This window comes from Camelus bactrianus, chromosome 14, assembly GCF_048773025.1.
Source record: "Camelus bactrianus isolate YW-2024 breed Bactrian camel chromosome 14, ASM4877302v1, whole genome shotgun sequence".
In the NCBI taxonomy this organism is placed as follows: Eukaryota; Metazoa; Chordata; class Mammalia; order Artiodactyla; family Camelidae; genus Camelus; species Camelus bactrianus.
This window is the reverse complement of record NC_133552.1, coordinates 7,679,090-7,699,522: the sequence shown is the minus strand read 5'-3', so window position 1 is coordinate 7,699,522 and position 20,433 is coordinate 7,679,090. Positions and strand designations below refer to the sequence as shown.

Genomic DNA, 20,433 nt, shown 5'->3' with positions numbered 1-20,433 from the left:
TTCAGTAAGCTGCCTTCTATCCAGTCCATCCTTTTTCCTTTAGATATTAACCAGAATGTAAAACATCAGTTATTGATCGGTACACTAACATTTTCACATTAGATAATAAAAAAAGTAAACATCTATTGTTCAAAATATTTCGAGTATACAGCAGTACCCTGCACCAGACATATGTATGGCCATTTTGAAGTAACTAACTATACAAAGGCATATTATAATAAAAATATAACATTCCTACTAAATAATACTACATATTTTTTAAAAAAGAAACCACCATTAACAATCACACGAGGTGCTGAAATACTGGGCAATCTAAAGAACTCTAAAGTAGTAATTACATACCTAATTTTCCCCTGTTCTGTCAAGTCTCCATCACTATGCAATATTGTTGTGAGCAATCTTAAAGTAGAAGTTCCTGATTTACTGTGATTATTTTTCATTCCAAGTAGCCATCGAACCATCATTTTAATAGCCTGAATCTATTTAAAATACAAATTGACAAATAAAACATTGTTATAATTTAAAGAAATTCTATATCAGCCTTAAAAAATGAATAAATGTTTTTATAATGGATGCTTTTTTAGAAAAGAAAAGAAGAATTATTATTTTCTGCATATGTTTTAAATTAAAGATGTCTCACCCCCTAAGCAACTGACAAATGAATGACTTATCTAAAACCTGGTTGTTTTTGCTTTTTTTTCCCCAATATTTCCCTAGCATACACTCTATCCTCTAGAACCTACAGAAAAATCATGCTAGCTTCCCTAGTCAGAAAGCTTCCCAAGAGCAAATTATATTCAATCTTTTGTGCCTGAGCAATGATATCACCTTGTATTTGTAATACATTTTATAACTATGAAGTACTTAAACACTTTAAAACCTGTTACTGCCTATAATGTGTGCAACAACCATTTTCGAAGGGGTGCATATTATCTCTTTTTCACATATCTTAATTTTTTACAGATTGGAGGCTCAGGAGCTAAATGGGTAGTGGTATGTAGCTGACACTCTTAAGATCCCTTTTCTGGGCCACTTTGTAAGCATGAACTTAAGTGCAGGCAGCCTGCCTTCTAGTGCAGTGCTGCTCAACCATAGAAAACTGCTGCTGGAGGCCAATGCTGAGAAAACAGGTTTATACTGGAACTCAGAAGCATCAAGCATCAATCAAAGATGCTAAAGGAAAGGCCCTCCAAGTCTACAGAGAGAGTATCAGAATCTGAAGCTGTAATTAAGTGACAAAGTAGTTCATAATATAAAATACAAACAAATACACACACATCCTGAAATGACTTATAAGAAATTACAATTAGAAAAAAAACAATATTTAATATATTTGTTCCTGGTCTTCACACTCTGGGCAGTGGATTGAGATGAGGTATACATTATAGACTACAGATGGTTTTAGTGATAAAGTAATGCTGTCTATACTAGTGATGACAATCTTTTATGTGTAACTCCTAAACTCAAGGAATAAAAGGTTGAATTAAAAAAATCAAAACAAAAGGTTTATCAAATCTCATGGAAAAGATGAATCGTCTTAAAACCTGGATGACCATTTTTACTCAACAGGAGAAGGTACATAATAAAAGCAGCACTGTCTTTTGCCATTAAAAAGCTAATATCTTGGAAGCAGCAACATGGAGGAAGTTTTCAAACTCTTTTTTTCTTTTCAAACTATATTGTGTGTAGCTGTCCACAGGCCTCAAGTTTCCCATTATTGCCCTACACTTTCACAACACAGAGGATAACGTCATACAATAAACATAAAAACTTGACTGATTTTAATAGCTGAAACTTTATAACAAAAATACATATTTTAACCCCTGTAAAACTAATACAGTATATTAAATATATTAAAATCAACAGATCTATGCACATCACTCACTTTGACCATTGTCTCAGGTGAAACTTCTTCATCTGGAACCCAAAGTTTAGTTGTCTTTTTTCCTGGAAGCTAAACAAAAATTGAGAACTTTAAAACATAAATACAAATTCTCCTGTTTAACTATTTAGAGAATGAATGAAATGTTTATCTTCTGCAGTGACAGTCATTATATATGACTATGTTTTCTGTTACTCACTCAAAAAGGCTGAAAGGTACGTCTTCACTAGCACCATATATACACCTTATACCTCCATAATCAGTTGGTTCTTTCTAGGTGTGAGGTAGGACTGACTTTAACCACTTACATATACTTCCTTACTCACCACCCTCTCCCCCTTTAAGATTAATGTTTCAGTTATTTAAGGCAGCTGGCAAGGACTAGGATAAAAATCAATGGAGCCAAAAAGCTTACAATTGACTCTTGAACAAGACAAATTTGAACTGTACAGGTCCAATTATGTGTGGATTTTTAAATACACACATACTACAGTAATGCACAATCCACAGTTGGTTGAATAGTGGACGCCCCTTGGATAGGGAGGAACCTCATTCAGAGGGTTGACTATAAACTGTTCTAGGATTTCCACTATGCTAAAGGTTGGCACCTTTAACCCCCATGCTGCTCAAGGGTCAGCTGCCATTCTTAAACAAAGGGATAGGTAGATGCAAAAAATCTTGAGCAGGGAAAAATTATACAGTTTTGTAGTTGAAGTAACAGAAAACACACAGTAGTATATTCCTACCTAATCCAACCAAAATGGTAACACACACACACACATACACACACACATACACATCCCAGTTAGCCGGGCTGGAAAACAAAAGGGGTCTGAAAGAAAACCAAAACCATAGGAAAAATTTGAATAACAAAAATATACAGAAAAGAAATTAACAGAGATAGAGAGCTTACATCTCCATAAAAGGACAGAAGGAAACACCCTCCAAAGTGTCATTTTTTTCAGCATAATCACAGAATATAACCCTCAGATGATAAACTGATATCAAGAGATGTGAATTTGCAGTAGCAGCCAGGAAATTAAGGTGACAAAAAAGCAGAACCCAATCCTATAACACTGGAGATCACATTTTTACCTCCACTTGACATGAGTGATTTCTAAGAGGCAGACTATGGAAATCAAACAGCACCTCAGGTAACTCTCTGGCAACAGGATAGGTAGCCCAAATATCCAGAAGGCAAACTCCCCAAACACACAGAACTGTGTTCATATAGCTGAAAAATCAATTCTCCAGTTGAGAAGTGCTTTCGGAAGATGAAGTGGAAATAATGAGAAAAGAATCATATTAGAAACATAATTGATGAAATTTCTGAAGTAACAGTATCCAAAAAATCCAAACGCTTCCAGGGGGGAATGTACCAAAAAAGGAACAAGGACCAGATCAACTTCAGACATCTTGGCAGCAAGACTAGATGCCAAAAACCAACGTTCTGAATTTTCTGCAGCTAAGTAACTTGAAAAATAGAATTCTAGTATTCAAGACAGAAAGAGTTTCCAAATTACAAGCCATTCTGAAACAATTATTCAAAAATGCATTCCACTAAAATATGTAGTTAAAAAGAAAAATTCAATCAGCATAAACCTTTACAGATAGAAAAAAAAAGTTATCCGTAAGTAAGATCAACAGTCAGTCAGATAGGTTAAAAAATAATAAAATAAAACCACAACAGATGCAACAAAACCAATGACAGAGAAAATCTAAAACAGGATGGACAAATGTACCAGTCAAGATGAAAAGCATTAAATGGGATACTGATGTAAACAGGATATTGACATACTTTTCTTTAATCTTACATTATAAGACAAAATACATGAACATTTGTACAACTAGCAGAATATATCAGAATAAGCCAAAACAAAAATGATTTTTGAAAAAGAGGAAATATCAAAAACATCATCATCACAGAAGACTTGAATATACTGCTTTCAAAAATTGACAGACAAAATTGCAATGAAAAAAATCTAAGAAAACCTATGTACAAATAAATATAAAGAAATACAGAGATAAAATATTCAAGGATAAGAAAATAATCAAAACTGGCATTCCTCATAGTTTTGATTAAAAGTAAAGAGAAGAGTTTAGCAAGACAGGAGGATATAAAACTAAAACTACAAAATAATTCCTTAAATCAACCACAAACATTAAACATAATTTTAAAAACTGAAGTACCTAACAAAGTTGTGTAAGAGGAATTTAAAAATTTTCTTTACAGAGAAAATAAAACTTGACCAAAAGACATCTTGTAGATAAGCAAACAAAGCAATGAAAAAGAACAGAGGCTGCACGTGATATGAGTGGCAGCACTGCAGACGACGCGAAGAAGGAAAGATCCTTCAGGAAATTCTGCTGGGAAAGCTAGTTATCCTAATGGAGAACAAAAAGAAATGGAATCCTTAAGTCACAGCATTAAAAAGCAAACAAATCAATTCCAGATGGATTAAAATTTTCATGTGTGAAAAGAAAACCTTAAAACTTTCTGAACAACATATGGGAGACTATTTTTATGACACTGTCATAGGGAATGATTTCTTAAACAAGACATAAAAAGCGTTAACCACAAAAGAAAAGAATGATAAATTTACTACATTAAAATTAACAACTTTTGTTCAAAGTACACCATGAAGGGAGTAAAAAGGCATACCATAAATGAGATTTTATGCATTTTATGAAGGTACTTCAACATGTACCTGAAAAAATATTAATGAGTTTAAGGATTACCTATGAAAAACAGACAACCCAAGGGAAAAAAAGGCCAAAGACATCAAAAGGAATTTCAGAAAGGAGGCAACATGAATGACTAGACAAATAAACTTTATTAGTAACCAGGAAAATGTAAATTAAGACTACACTGAGACACTATTTTTTATCTATTAGATTGGCAAAAATCGAGAAATCTGACAATAACAGGGGATATACACTACTGAAAAGAAAATAAGTTTTAAAACTATCTTGAAGAATAATTCAGTAATAAAATGAAAAGTTAAATGTTTACACACTAATGTTCATCAGTTTCACTCGTGTGACTGTAACCTAGAGAAATTCATGCGCATATGTATCAGGAGGCTTCTACAAGAACACTCAGAAGGGCACTGTCAAAAGAGGAACGAAAAGGAAATATTCCAAATATTCATTAAGAGAATAAATTATGAGATACTTCACAGAATGATATAAGGCAGAGTAATAAATGAATGAACTACAGCTAGATTTAATAACAAGAATTATTCCAAAACACAAATGTGTAATGATAAAATCAAGTTACCCAAGACTATATATGGTGTATTGTAACTCTTATAAACTTTAAGAACAAGTAAAAGTAAACAAGTACGTTGTTTAAGATAAATATATGGTAAAGTGATGATCTGTTTTAGTTAGAGAATAACAAATCTGAAATTCAACAAAGTGGTTACTTGGGGCAGGAAAGAAACAGGAAGAAAATTTTGGAAAGTAACAAAACCTGGAGCTAACAGTTCATGAGTGTTCACTATATTATTATAAAACAAGCTCCATAAATGTTATATATATTACTTTGTACATGTCAAATATAACATAAAATACACTAATGGGTTAAAAGGAGTTCTGTTTCTGAGTAGAGTTGTTATTCTGAACCTCTATGTTCCCAACTGGAACAAATGGAAAGGTTAAACAAAATAGTTTTAAAGAACCTGTTTGAAGGCAAGAGAGAGCTCAAATAGTGATAATTTGCAGGGCAAGGTTTTAAAAGAGGACAGTAATCAAGAGATTTGAGTCTGGTACTAAAATTGCTTTTCTCATATAAATGATAGCTGATTCTGAAAGTGAAAGAGGGTGAGAGGTTGAGCAATGTTTCAATTACTGTCAGAGAGCTAGAAGAAAAAAAAAATGTAGAATTTTGAGCCTAATATAGAGTAGAGTCCATGTTAAACACCGTAGACTTTTGGAAGGGTCCCAAATAAAAACAGCCTAGAGACAAAATGACCAGAAAAAGAAATCAGCCTCTCAAAAACTGAAGCCCAGCTTCCAATCACTGCATTCTTGATTGAATGAATGTGATTTGACAATAGCTCGACTGCTTGTCAGAAGCAAAAAGAAATCCTCTTTGAAAGAATTATAAAATCATTATACATTTCCTTGTATAGCACAGGGAAATATATACAAGATCTTGTGGTAGCTCACAGCAAAAAAAAAATGCAACAATGAATATATATATGTTCATGTATAACTGAAAAATTGTGCTCTACACTGGAAATTGACACAACATTGTAAAATGACTATAACTCAATAAAAAATATTAAAAAATCATCTAGAGCATCAAATTATCTCTACAAATTTTTTGTACACAAAGTCTACCACTCAATCAAAAATATCACGTGTGCAAGATGAGACCTGACCAAAAATTAGGCAAAAAAACAGACGAGAAAAAGAGCCACAAGAGAACCAGATGCTGAGGCTAACACACAAAGACCTTAACATAATTAACTGGATGTTCAACGACTAAATGAGAAGCAAAAGAATTCTGGCAGGGAACTAACAACTATTATTTAAAAAGTATAAGGAAATTATAGAATGAAAGTATGTAACAAGTGCAATTAAGAATTCAATTTTATGGGTTTAACATAAGATTAGACAAATGTGAAGGGAGGATTAGTAAACTCAAAGATGGGTGAGAAGATAATAAAACTGAAGCATAAGCAGGCAGAAAAGCACAGGCATACTTTGGAATTATTGCAGATATGGTTCTAAACAACGGCAATAAAGCAAATACTGCAATAAAGCACATCACACATATTTTGGTTTCCCAGTGCATAGAAAAGTTATGTTTACATTATAGTGTAGTCTATTATGTGTGCAATAGCATCACGTCTAAAAAAAAATGAACATAACTTAATACAAAAATATAAAACTAAAAAAAGTACAATAGTAATATTAATAGTAATGACTGTTCGGGTCCTTTGCCCATTTTTAAAAATTGGGTTGTCTTTTTGTTGAGTTGTAATTGTTCTTTATATAGTCTAGATATAAGTCTCTTATCAGATACATGATTTGCAAATTTTTTCTCCCATTCTGTAGGCTGACTTTTCAACACTTTAATTGATAATTTTTTTAAAAAAGGAGAGATAACTGGCATATAACATTAGTTTCAGGTGTACAACGGAGATTTGATATTTATATATGTGTGTGTGCATGTACATATATAAACAGTGAAATGATCAGCACAATGTATCTAGTTATTACCCATCACCACACAGTTACAATTATTTCTCCTGTGATGACAACTTGTAAGATCTATTATCTCAACAACTTTCAAATACACACTACAGTTTAATCACTACACTCATGATGCTAAACTTACATTCTTTGACTTACTCATTTTATAACTGGAAGTCTGTATCTTTAGACTCCCTTTACCCATTTCACCCACCCTCCATCCCCCACCTCTGGTAACTACCAATCTGTTCTCTGTATCTGTAAGTTCAGGGTTTTTTCCTTGTTATTGTTATTTGGTGTTTTTTAGATTCCACACAGGAGAGACATCACATGGTATTTATCTTTCTCTGCTTGACTTATTTCACTTAGCATAACATCCTCAAAGTCCATCCATGTTGTTATAAGTGACAACATTTTCATCTTTTTTTATGTATAAAATATACATACTGTATATATACACTGTATATATACACCACTTTTTCTTTATCCATTCATCCACTGATGGACACTTAGATTGCTTCCATGTCTTGATTATTATAAATAATGCTGCAATGAACATGAGGATGCAGATATCTTTTTGAGTTAGTGTTTACATTTGCTTTGGATAAATACCCAGATGTGGAATTACTGGGTCACATATTTTTATTTATAATTTTTTTACCTATTTTTAATTTTTGGAGGATCCTCCATACTGTTTTTTTATGGTGGTTGCATCAATTTACATTCCCACCAACAGTGCAGAGGGGTTCCTTTTCTCCACATCCTCAGTAACACTTGTTATTTGTCTTATTTATATTAGCCACTGTAATAGGAGTGAGGTGCTATCCCACTGCGGTTTTGACTTGCATTTTCCTGTTGATTAGTGATGTTGAGCACTTTTCATATAATTGTTGGACACTTGTTCATCTTCTCTAGAAAAAAATCTCTCTTGAGGTCCTATCCCTCTTTTCTAGTCACAAAAATTATTTTTGCTATTGAGTTGTATATGTTCTTTATATAATTGAGATATTAACTCCCTTATCACATACATGATTTTCAAATATTTTCTCCCATTCAGTAGGTTTCCTTTTCATTTTGTTGATATTGTCCTTTGATACACAAAAGTTTTAAACTTTGATGAAGAGCAATTTATCTAGTTTTTTATTTTGTTGCTTGTACTTTGGATTTCATATCTATGAATAATTGCCAATCCAAGATTATGAAGATTCTCCATGGCTTTTAACTGTTACTTTTGTTCTAAATCATACATACATAATCTACTCTATTATGTTTCATACTTTCTTAATTATTGGAAGAAGGTATGATATCTAGTAGGTTAAGTCCTCCGCATGTTGTGAACGATGACTTCTGCTGCTGCTACTCCTACTCCTACTATGACTACATCATCATCATCTTCTTCTTCTTCAAGATGGTTTTGGCTGTTCTTAGCCTTTACATTTCTACTGAAATTTTACAATCAGTTTGTATCTTTCTCCCTATACCACTCTACCTCAACACACCTCACTGGAATTTTGATAGGGATTGTGTTGAATTATAAATCTGGACATAATTTTCATTATTATATAATCACCTTCCCATTCCATGGTATTATAATCCTGAGCTTCCCATTTCATTAAGACAGTATACATCTTAGGTAGTCTTAAATTTTTCTGAGTAATGTTTCTTAAATACTTATGTAGAGATCTTGCTTATCTTTCTTAAGTATGTTCATAGGCATTTCATGGTTTTCGAAGCTACTGTAAATTTAATTTTTAATGGTTACTAATTTCTAATTTCTTACTGTTGGCATGTAAATATAAAGTTATTTCTTTTTTATATTGACTTTGAATCCTGGGATCTTGTTAAAGAGAGTTTTTAATTCTATTAACTTTCACATTCTTTGCGGTTCTCTCCTTTCACTATTATATCATTTGTTCATAATTACAGCTTTTTTTTCCCCATTCTTAATGCCTTTTATTTATTTTTCTTCCTTATGTAATGTTTCTTCAAGATGATACAAGTGGTAATAATAGTGGACATTTTTATCACATTTCCAATCTCAGGGGGAAAAGATGGACTAACAGTTAACTAATAGAAGACTTGAAAATTTCATCTAAATGTCATATACAGAAGTGTACACAACACAGTTCTGGCATACTTTATGACAAATCTGTCTTTTACTTAGAAAAGTCTACATGTAATGTAAATAGTGATTTGGGTTAATCTGCCGTTCGATGCTTAATTTCAGTTTGTTCTATCAGTTCTGTGTTCATGCTCCTCTTCTTTACTGCCTTATTTTTGATTACATGTTTTTATTCCATTTTCCCCTTTACTGGCTTGTTTGTTTTACACTTCCCTATTCTTTTGGTAGCTGCCCTAGAGAGCAGTGACTTTAACTTACTGAAGGCCAATACTGAAGGCCCGCTATTATGTCTTAAAACTTTCAGAACAGCAGATTCAGTATTCCAAACAAACTTAAAATACTTTAATTCCCTTTATACCGTGATACTTGTTGTGTTCTTGTTCACACAAGATCACTCCTGTTTTTATCTTATACAATTAATATTTACTTAGATTTAGCAATGTATTTTTCTCTTTCTCTCACTTTTCATTTTTTTATCTATGTGATGATTTGCTTTTTACCCAAAGAATTAAAGTAGAAATTCTTTTAGTTGGGATAACTCCTAATGAATTCTCTGTTTTTGTTTGTCTGAAAATATCTTCATTTTTGCCTTCCCTTCTTAAAGGATATTTTCTCCAGTTTAGAATTCTAAGGCTGGTACATTTCTTCTGCTCAATAATTTGAAGATATTATTCCATTATCTTCTATTTTCTTTTCCCTTCAAAGTCAGGTGACAGCCTCGTCCCTTTGAAGGTTTTCTGTCTATTTGCTGTGCAAACTTTTAATCTTTTTTACTTTGATTGGTTTCTGATTTCACTAGGATATATCTGGGTATCCATTTGGTTGTATTTATCCTACTTGGGGCTGGGAGCTTTTCCTGAATTTATAGCTTTGATGTTGTCCATAAATTCTGGATAATTTTCAGGCATTATCACTTCAAATACTATTTCCGTTTTATATTCTCTTTCCTTTCTTACTGCAACTCTAATTACACACTCTAAACAAACAGTATCTTTTTGCTGTGACCTACCTGTCTGGCACACTTTTGTACACAGGCAAAACTTGTTTCATTAGGCTTCACAGATACTGCACTTTTCACAATTGAAGGTTTGTGGCAGCTCTACATCTAGCAAGTCTATCAGCACCATTTTCCCAACAGCATTTGCTCATTTCCTGTCTGTGTGTCACATTTTCATAGTTCTCGCAATATTTCAAATCTTTTCACTATTGTTATGTTTGTTACAGTGATCTGTGACCAGCAATCTTTGATGATACGATTGTAATTATTTTCAGGCATCACGAACCACACCTGTATACTTAACAATAAAAGTTGTGTGTGTTCTGACGGCTCTAAAGACTACCGATTCGCTGTCTTTCTCCCTCTCCTCAGGCCTCCCTATTTCCTAAGACACAGCAATATTGAAATGCGGCCAATTAATAATACAATGGCCCCTAGGTGTTCAAAAGAAAGGAAGCATTGCACGTCTCTTACTTTAAATCAAAAGCTAGAAATTATTAAGTTTAGTGGCAAACGTATGTCAAAAGCTGAAAGTAGCTGAAAGTTAGACCTCTTGTTGCAAGAAGCCAAGTTGCGAACGCAGAGGAAAAGTTCCTAAAAGAAATTACAAGTGCTACTCCAGTGAACACATGAATGATAAGAAAGTAAAACACCCTTATTGCTGACATGGAGGAAGTTTTAGCAGCCTAGACAGAAGATCAAACCAGCCACAACATTTCCTTCAGCCGAAGCTTAACCCAGAGCAAGGCCCTAACTCTCTTCTATACTGTGAAGGCTGAGAGAGGTGAGGAAGCTACAGAAGAAAACTGTTGAGGCTAGCAGAGGTTGGTTCATGATGTTTAAGGAAAGGAGTTGTCTCCATAACAAAAATGCAAGGTGAAGCAACACGTGCTGATGTAGAAGCTGCAACAAGTTATCCAGAAGATCTAGCTAAGATAATTAATTAAGGTGGGTATGCTAAACCAACAGATTTTTCAACATAGATGAAACAACCCGATAATGGAAGGCCATGCCATGTAGGACTTTCAAAGCCAGAGAGAAGGTCAATGCTTGGCATCAAGCTTCAAAGGACAGGCTGACTCTCTTGTTAGGGGCTAATGCAGCTGGTGACTTTTAACTGAACCCAATGCTCATTTACCATTCTGAAGGTCTGAGGGCCCCTGAGAATTATGCTAAATCTACTCTGCCTGTGCTCTACAAATGGAACAACAAAGCCTGGATGACAGCACAACTGTTTACAACACAGTTTACTGAGTATTTTAAGCATACTGTTGAGAACTCCTTCTCAGAAAAGAATATTGCTATAGAATTATCACTGCTCTTTGACAATGCACCTGGTAACCCAAGAACTCTGATGGAGATGTACAATGAGATTAACGCTTTCATGTGTGCTAACACAACATCCATTCTGCAGCCATAGATAAAGGAGTAATTCTGACTTTCAAGTAAAGAAATACATTTTGTAAGGCTAAAGCTGCCATAGACAGTGATTCTTCCGATGGATCTCGGCAAACTAAATTAAAAACCTTCTGGAAAGAATTCATCATTCTAGATGTCATTAAGAACACTCATGATTCATGGGAAGAAGTCAAAACATCAACATTAACAAGAAGGTGGCCAAGATGGTGGAGTAAAAAGACCCTGAACTCACTTCCTCCCAACAGCACACCAAAATTACAACTATTTAGAGAGCAACTATCTATCACAACAACCTGAAACAAGCAGAAAAGACTTTCCACATCTTAAGATATAAAGAAGGAACCACAACAAGAGGGGTGGGGATCCAGTATAGTCGAGACCCACACCCCTCAGTAGTTGACCCATAAACAGAGGATAATCACAATTGCAGAGGTTCCCCCCACCAGAAGCAAGGTGTCCAGGCTCCACATAGGGCTCCTCAACCCAAGTGGTTCTGCACTCAAAAGATGAACCCCCAAAACATCTGGCTGTGAAGGCCAGTGGGGTTTGTGTGCAGGAGGGCTGGAGGGCTGTAGAAAACAGAAACTCCACTTTAAAAGAAAAAAAAAAGACTACACACAGAATCTCACATACTCTGAATCTCAATATAGAGGCAGTAATTTGAAAATATCTGAGTCAGACATACTTGCTGATCTTGGAAAGCCTCCTGGAGTGACAGAAGTCAACTAGGAGTCTCCCTGGGGACACAGAAAATGGCAGCAGCCATTTAGGGGAGTTTATTCTACCACACAGACACTGGTGCTGGCAAGCACCATTTTGGAGTCCTCCCTCTAGCCTGTGAGTGCCAGGGGCTTACCCATACACTAACAGGTTGGCACCAGCAATGGGATGCCCAGGCTGTTCAGCCAGCTCTGCAGGGACCCAGCCTACTCAACAGTGGCACGAGGCAGGGCCTTGCAGCCAACTGCACCAAGGGCCAGCTCTGCCTACCAGCATGTCCACAGTGGCCAGCCTCACCATAACAGAAGGGCACACAGAGCCACATGGGGGCACCCTTACAGTATATAGCTCTGGTGACCAGAGGGGTGTGTGCTGCTGGGCCCCATAAGATGTCTCCCACATAAGGCCACTTCTCCAAGATCAGGAAATGTAACCAACCTACCGAATACATAGAAATAAACAGAGAATGAGGCAAAGTGAGGTGAGAGAGGAATATGTTCCAAATGAATAAACAAGACAAAACCCCAGAAGAACTAAGCAAAGTGTAAGCAAGCAATCTGCCTGATTAAGAGTTGAAAGTACAAAGATGCTCAATAAACCTGAGAGAAGAAAGGATGAATACAGTGAGAAATTTAACAAAGAATTAGAAAATATAAAGTAGACCCAAGGAAGGGGAAAAAAATATATATGTGTGTGTGTATATATCCAAATCACTATGTTGTACACCGGAAATTAAGACAACATTGTATATCAACTATACCTCAATTAAAAAAAAAAAAAAAGACCCAAACAGAACTAAAGAATACAATAACAAAAAATACACACTAGAAGAAATCAACAGTAGACTAGATGATAGAGAATGATCGGCAACTGTAAGACAGAGTAATGGAAATCACTGAACAGTAAAAAGAAAAAAGAATTTTTAAAAATGAGGTTAGTTTAAGAGACCTGTGAGAAGACAAGGAGAAGAAAGATCTAAAAATGTACAAAGCTCTGTCTTAACTATTATCTCTACAAACTATTTTTCCATTGCAAATTTTTTTTTTAAAGTTTTAAAAGCATTAAAATGGAGGATGGGAGTAGGTAATAACTCAGTGGTAGAGTATGTGCTTAGCATGCACAAGGTCCTGAGTTCAATCCCCAGCACCTCTGTTTAAAAAAAAATTAAAATGTATTAATAGGATGGAAGAATAACCATGGATATGAAACATGTGTTAACATACCTACACACTTCAAAAACTGTATTTTAAGAGAAGAAACTTAATTTCATATTTTTTAGTTTTAATAAACCTTGTACAGTGCTGAGCACACAACAGATACAAAATTGATGGTTATGTATGTGTCTGCATATGTGTGTATATCTAAATATACACAGACACATGCAGAGAATTCCACATGACTGTAAGAGGCCGATTCTTCCACACCCAAACACACCTTGCCCCCAATACTCATAAATTGGAGAGAGAAAATAATTATTTCTTTCCCAATGTTTTCTCCCAGGCCTCTTTTAATTCTCTATTGTATGTAGGGAATGGAACAACTAACTGTCATGACACCCAAACTGTGAACTAGCTTGTTAGTCTTCACATTTTTAAAAATAGACATCATTACAAAAATCAAACCCATATAAAGTTGAAATGGACTGAATTGGGTGATATTCTGTATTTACCAAGGAATGTATTTCAATGTATTGTTTTACTTATAATGGAGATACAGTATGTTACAAAGACAGGAAAACCTAAAATAAGTCAGCCAAATTGAAGTATTATTTACATCACTTCACTTATCTCTTTGCTGCATAAAATGTTAGAAGAAAGCATTATGAAGAACACACATCTGAAAAATATACAGGGGGGAGGGTATAGCTCAAGTGGTAGAGTGCACACTTAGTATGCATGAGGTCCTGGATTCAATCCCCAGTACCTTCATTTAAAAACCAAAAAAAAAGGTAATAAATAAATCTAACTACCTCCCCCCTCAATCAATCAATCAATCAATCAATCAATCAATCAATAAAATAAAATAAATAAAATAAAATAAAATAAAATAAAATAAAATAAAATAAAATATATACATTACCCGATCATTCATGAGGAGATCTTTCACAATGAAAGTAGCTACCAAAGACTTCAAAGGAGCAGCAAACTGATCTGGTGCGAGGAGAGCAATGTGACCGATAGTGACCAGCGGTGTTATGAGATGTTCCAGGTTGCTTGGATCTAGGCTCTTATGCAGAGGCTGAAAATAAGAAAAGGAAAATATATTCAACTCCATAAACATGCAAATAAACTGCTCACATATTTCATCTTCAAATGCAAAAAACTACAAAAGTTCCAATATATGGTACAAGTAGTAGCTCAAGCTTACATTTAAACTTTTACAGCTTATTTATGTCTAGAATGCATCATGTTTAAATGTTTTCAATTTTGCCATATTTTAGAAGTAGGTAAAGAAACATTTCGGCATGAAGAACCATATTATGTATCATATATTTTATGACTACATATATAAATATGTTAGAGGCTGCTAGGGCTCACCAATATCCACTTCTGTTCTACTTCCTGGGCATAATAAGGATGCCTACACTTGTAGTCAGTTGAGGATATGTAAGTTCTGGTTAACAAAATGAAAATGGAAGTGAGGTATATATGCCATGCCTGCACTGAGGCAGATAGATATGAGCAGTTTATCTTCTCCACATCCTCTCTTCACTCACTGGCTAGTTTAATACCAAGGATCCAGTGGGACTCAAAGAGAAGCCACCAGTCAAGAAGGGTCTGTATGCTGAAGCCACTAGTTAGAATGCAATCGAAACACCCAGCTGAACTTTTCTCAGGAGTAAGAAATAAGCTTTTATTATGTATAGTGACATGCATTTTTGTGGATTTTTACAGCATCAAATATTAAGTATCACAGCTAATAAAATTATTTTTATTATTGTGACAGGAAACCCAACTATAAATACTCACTTTGCCATGACAAAAGAATGAGGCTCCTCATATACGCGTATAAATTGATATCTAAAATATATCATTAAATATTTAAAACAGGAAAATCAGAACACTGACTATAGTATGCCACTATTGGCATAAGGGGAGGGAGAAAGGGGACAAAATGTATGTGTATGTGTTTTTATTACTTGTATACGAATAAAATGTCTCCATAAAAGTACGTTACAAACTGATAACATTGGTTGCCTCTGAGAAAAGAAACTTGCTAGCTGGGGATACAGAAATGAGGTGAAGGAGAAAACTTTTTACCATTTTACTATTTACTATTGAATATTTGTTTTGTTAACTTTTCATTTTGAAGCAAGTGACCATATTATCTATTAAAAATTTTAATGAACATTTTAATGAAAAATTGATGCTCTATCCTTCCACATTGAACAACAAGAATTTTAAGCTTGAAAAACAACACAAAACTATTCTCTCCCAACATACTGGGGCAATATGAGAGGTTTTGTTTAGTCGTAAGTATATTTAAATGAGTTTACTTCTTGCTCTTCTTGATGACTTCCCTCAAAACCTCCACTGCACACCTAAATAACAGCTTGTTGTTCGTATTATTAACAAAAATCTGATAGTGTACTTTTTTCAATTCGTTTATTATAATGTATGACAATTTTCCACAGTAAGCTAATAAAGTCAATTCTGAAAAAGCAAAATTAATGGCCAGACCCTGGATTAACAGTAATCTCATAAAGGCCAGATATCTCTATTAAACCTTTTCTCAGAAAGCCCTCAAACTTGTATATTACAGTAGAAGGATTACGGATTAGATTCTTATAAAGATGAAATAACAGATACCAAAATGAAAATAAAAGTACCCTAAAAGTTAAAGTTATTATTGGCATTATCCTCCTCGTCATCAACACTGGAAGGAACAAAAAGGAAACTATTGAAGAAAAACAAAAAAGCTTTCTAGAAATCAACATGAATTCTTTGAAGTTATTCTTTTATATTAAAAAAAGGCTACAGAAAATATCTCTAATCTCAAAACACACAAAATATAAAATAAATTATTATTTGCTATCTACCACCAAGGTGCTGTTTAATAAAGAAGACTAATTTTTTGCCTCTTTCAAGTCTTTAATACATGAAAATGTGACAAAATTAGCATAAATGTTTCTAAAATAGAGATAACAAGTCTAAGTATTTATGGTGGGCAGCTTCAGCATAATTTCTAAACTGTCTTGGCTTAATTCAAGGCTCCTAAACTAAAATTCTAAGTTACGATTTTATAGATTTTCTGCTTAGCCTCATTTGCAGTAAGAATGCTAAAGACAGCCCCTGATTATAATAGATTATAATGAAATTGCAACTGTTTAGAAAGGGTAATGGTAATTCAAAGTATAGAAGAAGAATATGAAATACATATTGAAAAGAAGGTCAGCAGATATTTGGTTCTGTCCAATATATCCATAAAACATCTGATGCACACCAAAATCTCCCTGATATTTGGTCTTGTCCAAAACCATTCGGTATGGACCACATATGCTCATGGATGTTTTGGACAGGACCAAATTACAAGGACCTTTTGGTCTCGACCAAATGTTCTGCAAGGGAAAAGCCATGTTTTAATCTGACATAAAATTAGGTAACCATTAAAATGCACACTTATCTACCTTATATTAAAATTAGTATTGATTTACAAAACCTCACACTTCAGTAGTATCCCATAAACAGAAATTTAATTTTCAAACCTATAAACTGACAGAATAACATCTATTACCTACTATCTGTAACTCTGATGTTATATGTAAATAATAAATGAAAAATAGTTTTCTAATGATAAATGTATAAGGTAATGTCAAAAATACTACATAATCACTTGATTTCTGAATTTGAGTTAGCATTAAACATCTTAATAATCAGGTATTTTCAGATTTTAACCACTCATCAATACTGATTATACTGATTCAAATTCTAAAAATATATTATAAAGTGATGCACCTCCAAATACGAACACCCTATAAAATCATTCATATTTGTTCATTAAGTATAAAATGAAACAAAAATTTTTTTTCTCTTTACCTCAAATATCTGTGCAAACTGGGTCTCTTTACTAGAAAATATCGCGTGGATACAATGAATAGCATATTTGGCTTGACGGGGGGGTCCTTTTTTAGATTTGTGATGTAAAACAGGAAGCAAAGCTCTGAAAAAAAAAAAGGAAGAAAGAAAGAAAACAATAAACCAGAAAAGTCAACATGACTTCCACTAGATACTTCAATGTTTATATTTTTTAAGTAATGTTTTGTAAGAACAAAAAAAGACTCATTTTCAATATCTATGATTTTGCTTTATAAATGTTCATATTAAAGCACAATACAAATGTAAGTATTTATTCCTTTTTACTTAATACTTACAAGTAAAAACATGGATGGTGACCCGTTTCTTCTTTCTAACATCATTTCCATTAGCCTTTTCTATTTTATTCTCACTGTTGTCACTCAAGCTAAGCTTCTGTCACCTTACACGTAAGACCACTGTAATGGAACCTAAATTGTTCCTATTTTCTCAAGTCTCTTCCTCTTCTAAGTCATCGTTCACTTTATGCCAAAACAACTTACATGAGAATAAAATGAGAGTTCAGGGAGGCCAAGGCAGCTGTAACTTCTAGGGCAAAGTACCAAAGAGAAGAGAGCTATGAAAAGAGAAAGAGAACCTGAGTTCTGGAGATCTGAAGAGGGATAGCTCCAAGTGTTTGGCTGAATAATGATCAGTGTCATGCAGGAGCAAAAACTACCCAAGACCAGGAAAAGAACGTTGGAAAACAGCAGGCCAAAAAATTCCTTAATGTGCACAGGGCTGGTAGTAATTTATGTTTCCACCAGCCACAGTAGAAAGACCGTCTAATATGCAATCAGGAGAAAATTAATCAATAGAAACAGCCCCAGAAATGGTACCGGGGACAGAATTAGCAAAGACATTAAAACAGCTGTTATAAATATACTCCATATGCTCATGAAGGTAAAAAGGAAACATAATGAGGACAGAAATGATATATGTCTTATATATATATATAAAATAATACATATATATCATATATATTAAAGACCCACAGGGAACTACTAAATATGAGAAACACAATACCTCAAATGAAAAATACACACATAGAATTAAAAGTAGATTATATATTACAGAAAAAAAGGTAAGTGAACTTGAAGAGAGCAATAGAAAGTATGCAAAATAAAAGGGGGGAGAAAAGACAGGAAAAAAATAAGAACAGAGCATCAGTGACCTCTAAGACAATACGAAGTAGTCAAAAGTACATTCAATTGGAGTCCCAGAAACCAAGGAGGTGAAGAGGAGAGAACGTTTCAAAAAAAATTGAAGACATAATAGCCAAAAAATTTCCAAATCTGTCTGAAATAAAGCCACAGTCCCAAGAATCTCAAAAAACCTCATGCAAAAGAAATAGAAATTAATCCATTCCAAGCCATATCATTATTAATTTGGTAAAAAGAGTGATAAAAAGAAAAATCTCAAGAACAGTCAGAAAGACACATTACGTATAGAACAAAGAATGAAAGAGCATTTCATCACAAACTATGCGGTCCAGAAAATAATGGGGTGACATCTTTGAGGTACTAAACGAAAAAACTCTCAACGTAGAATTCTATTCCGAGCAAAAATACCTTTCAGGAATGAGGGTAAAACAGGGAAGGATATAGCTCAGTGGTAGAGCACATGCTTATTAGCATGCACGAGGTCGTGGTTTGATCCCCAGAACTGCCATTAAATAAAAAATAATAATAATAAATAAGTAAATAAACTTAATTACCTCCCCCCAAACAAGAATGAAGGTAAAATAAAAACGTTTTCAGATAAAGAAAAGCTAAGATAATTAATTATAAGCAGAACTATACTCTTAAGAAACATTAAAGTTATTCATGAAGAAAAATGGTACCAGATGAAAATATGGATAGATATCCAAAACATGAAGAGTGGCAGAAACGGTAAATATTTGTGTACAAGTGAAAGAAATCTGTCATTGTTTACTGAGATATATTAAATTGCTTAAAGCAAAAATATCAACAACATATTGTAGACTTTATAACATATATAGAAACAAAATATATGGCAACAAAAGCCTGAAGGGGGAAGGCATGAAAGTATGCTGCTGCAAGATTTTTACAATATACATTAAGTTGTATAATTATATTTGAAGTAGATAAGCCAATAGTGAGTTAATAAAACAAAACCATTAAAAATACTCAATTAATCCCAGAGACAGCAGGAATAGAAAGGGGAGCACAGAAAAGATGAAATGAAAACAAACATCAAGATGGTAGCTTTAAACCCAACTATATCAATAATTACATTAGTCTAAATATTCCAACTGAAAGAGGGTGTGTCAAACTGGATTAAAACAACCAAAACCAAAATAAATCAACAAAAACAAAACGGAGACCAAACTACAAGATATTTACAAGAAATTCATTTTTAAAATAGAAAGACGGGAAGAAACGAAGAAAGAAAAGGAAAAAAGACAGAGAGGAGGAGAGGGGAGGAGAGGGGAAGGAGAGATGCCTTGAAAACACTAACATAAATGAAAGTAGAAGTGGTAACACTACTTTCAAAGACTGCAGAACAAAGAAGATGACCAGGCACAAAGAGAAACGTTTCATTAACAACACTGTTGACAAGGCTGTAGGGAATCAGGCACACTGATACATTGCTAGAGGGTATGTGAAATGGCACAACCACTATGAAGGGAAGTGTAGCAATACCTAGCAGAATTATACATGCATTTATTCTATGATATATCCACAAAATATTCTGCTAGTTTATGTAAAGAGAAAAAAAAGCAAGTTGGAGAAAAGTATGTATAGTGTACTTTATCATTTATCTATCAAAGGGGGCATATGAACACATATATGCACTTAAACACATCTAGACATATATACGCATGGAAGGACTTCTATTCTAGTTTATAGGTAAGAAGGAACAGGGTAGAGAGTTGAGGAATAGAGGCTAGACTTCTTAGACTATATCTTGCTGTTTCAGACTTGTCTTTAAAACCAGAAAATATTTCATATAATTAAGAAATATAATTTTTTAAAAGTAACCTTAAAAATAA

At 33.8% G+C, this 20,433-nt stretch overlaps 1 protein-coding gene across 6 annotated transcripts in view; it reads right to left on the bottom strand.

The window, feature by feature from the left end:
- The window catches only part of PDS5B (PDS5 cohesin associated factor B), a 164,001-nt gene that overhangs the window by 29,427 nt on the left and 114,141 nt on the right, over positions 1-20,433 (bottom strand). For all 6 annotated transcript variants that reach the window (XM_074378039.1, XM_074378040.1, XM_074378043.1 and 3 more), the window contains exons 20-23: positions 17,382-17,505; positions 14,425-14,583; positions 1,886-1,954; positions 343-479 (exon numbers count right to left, since the gene is read on the bottom strand). In XM_074378039.1, the coding sequence (XP_074234140.1) occupies positions 343-479; positions 1,886-1,954; positions 14,425-14,583; positions 17,382-17,505 (489 nt within the window). The remainder of the gene's footprint in view (positions 1-342; positions 480-1,885; positions 1,955-14,424; positions 14,584-17,381; positions 17,506-20,433) is intronic.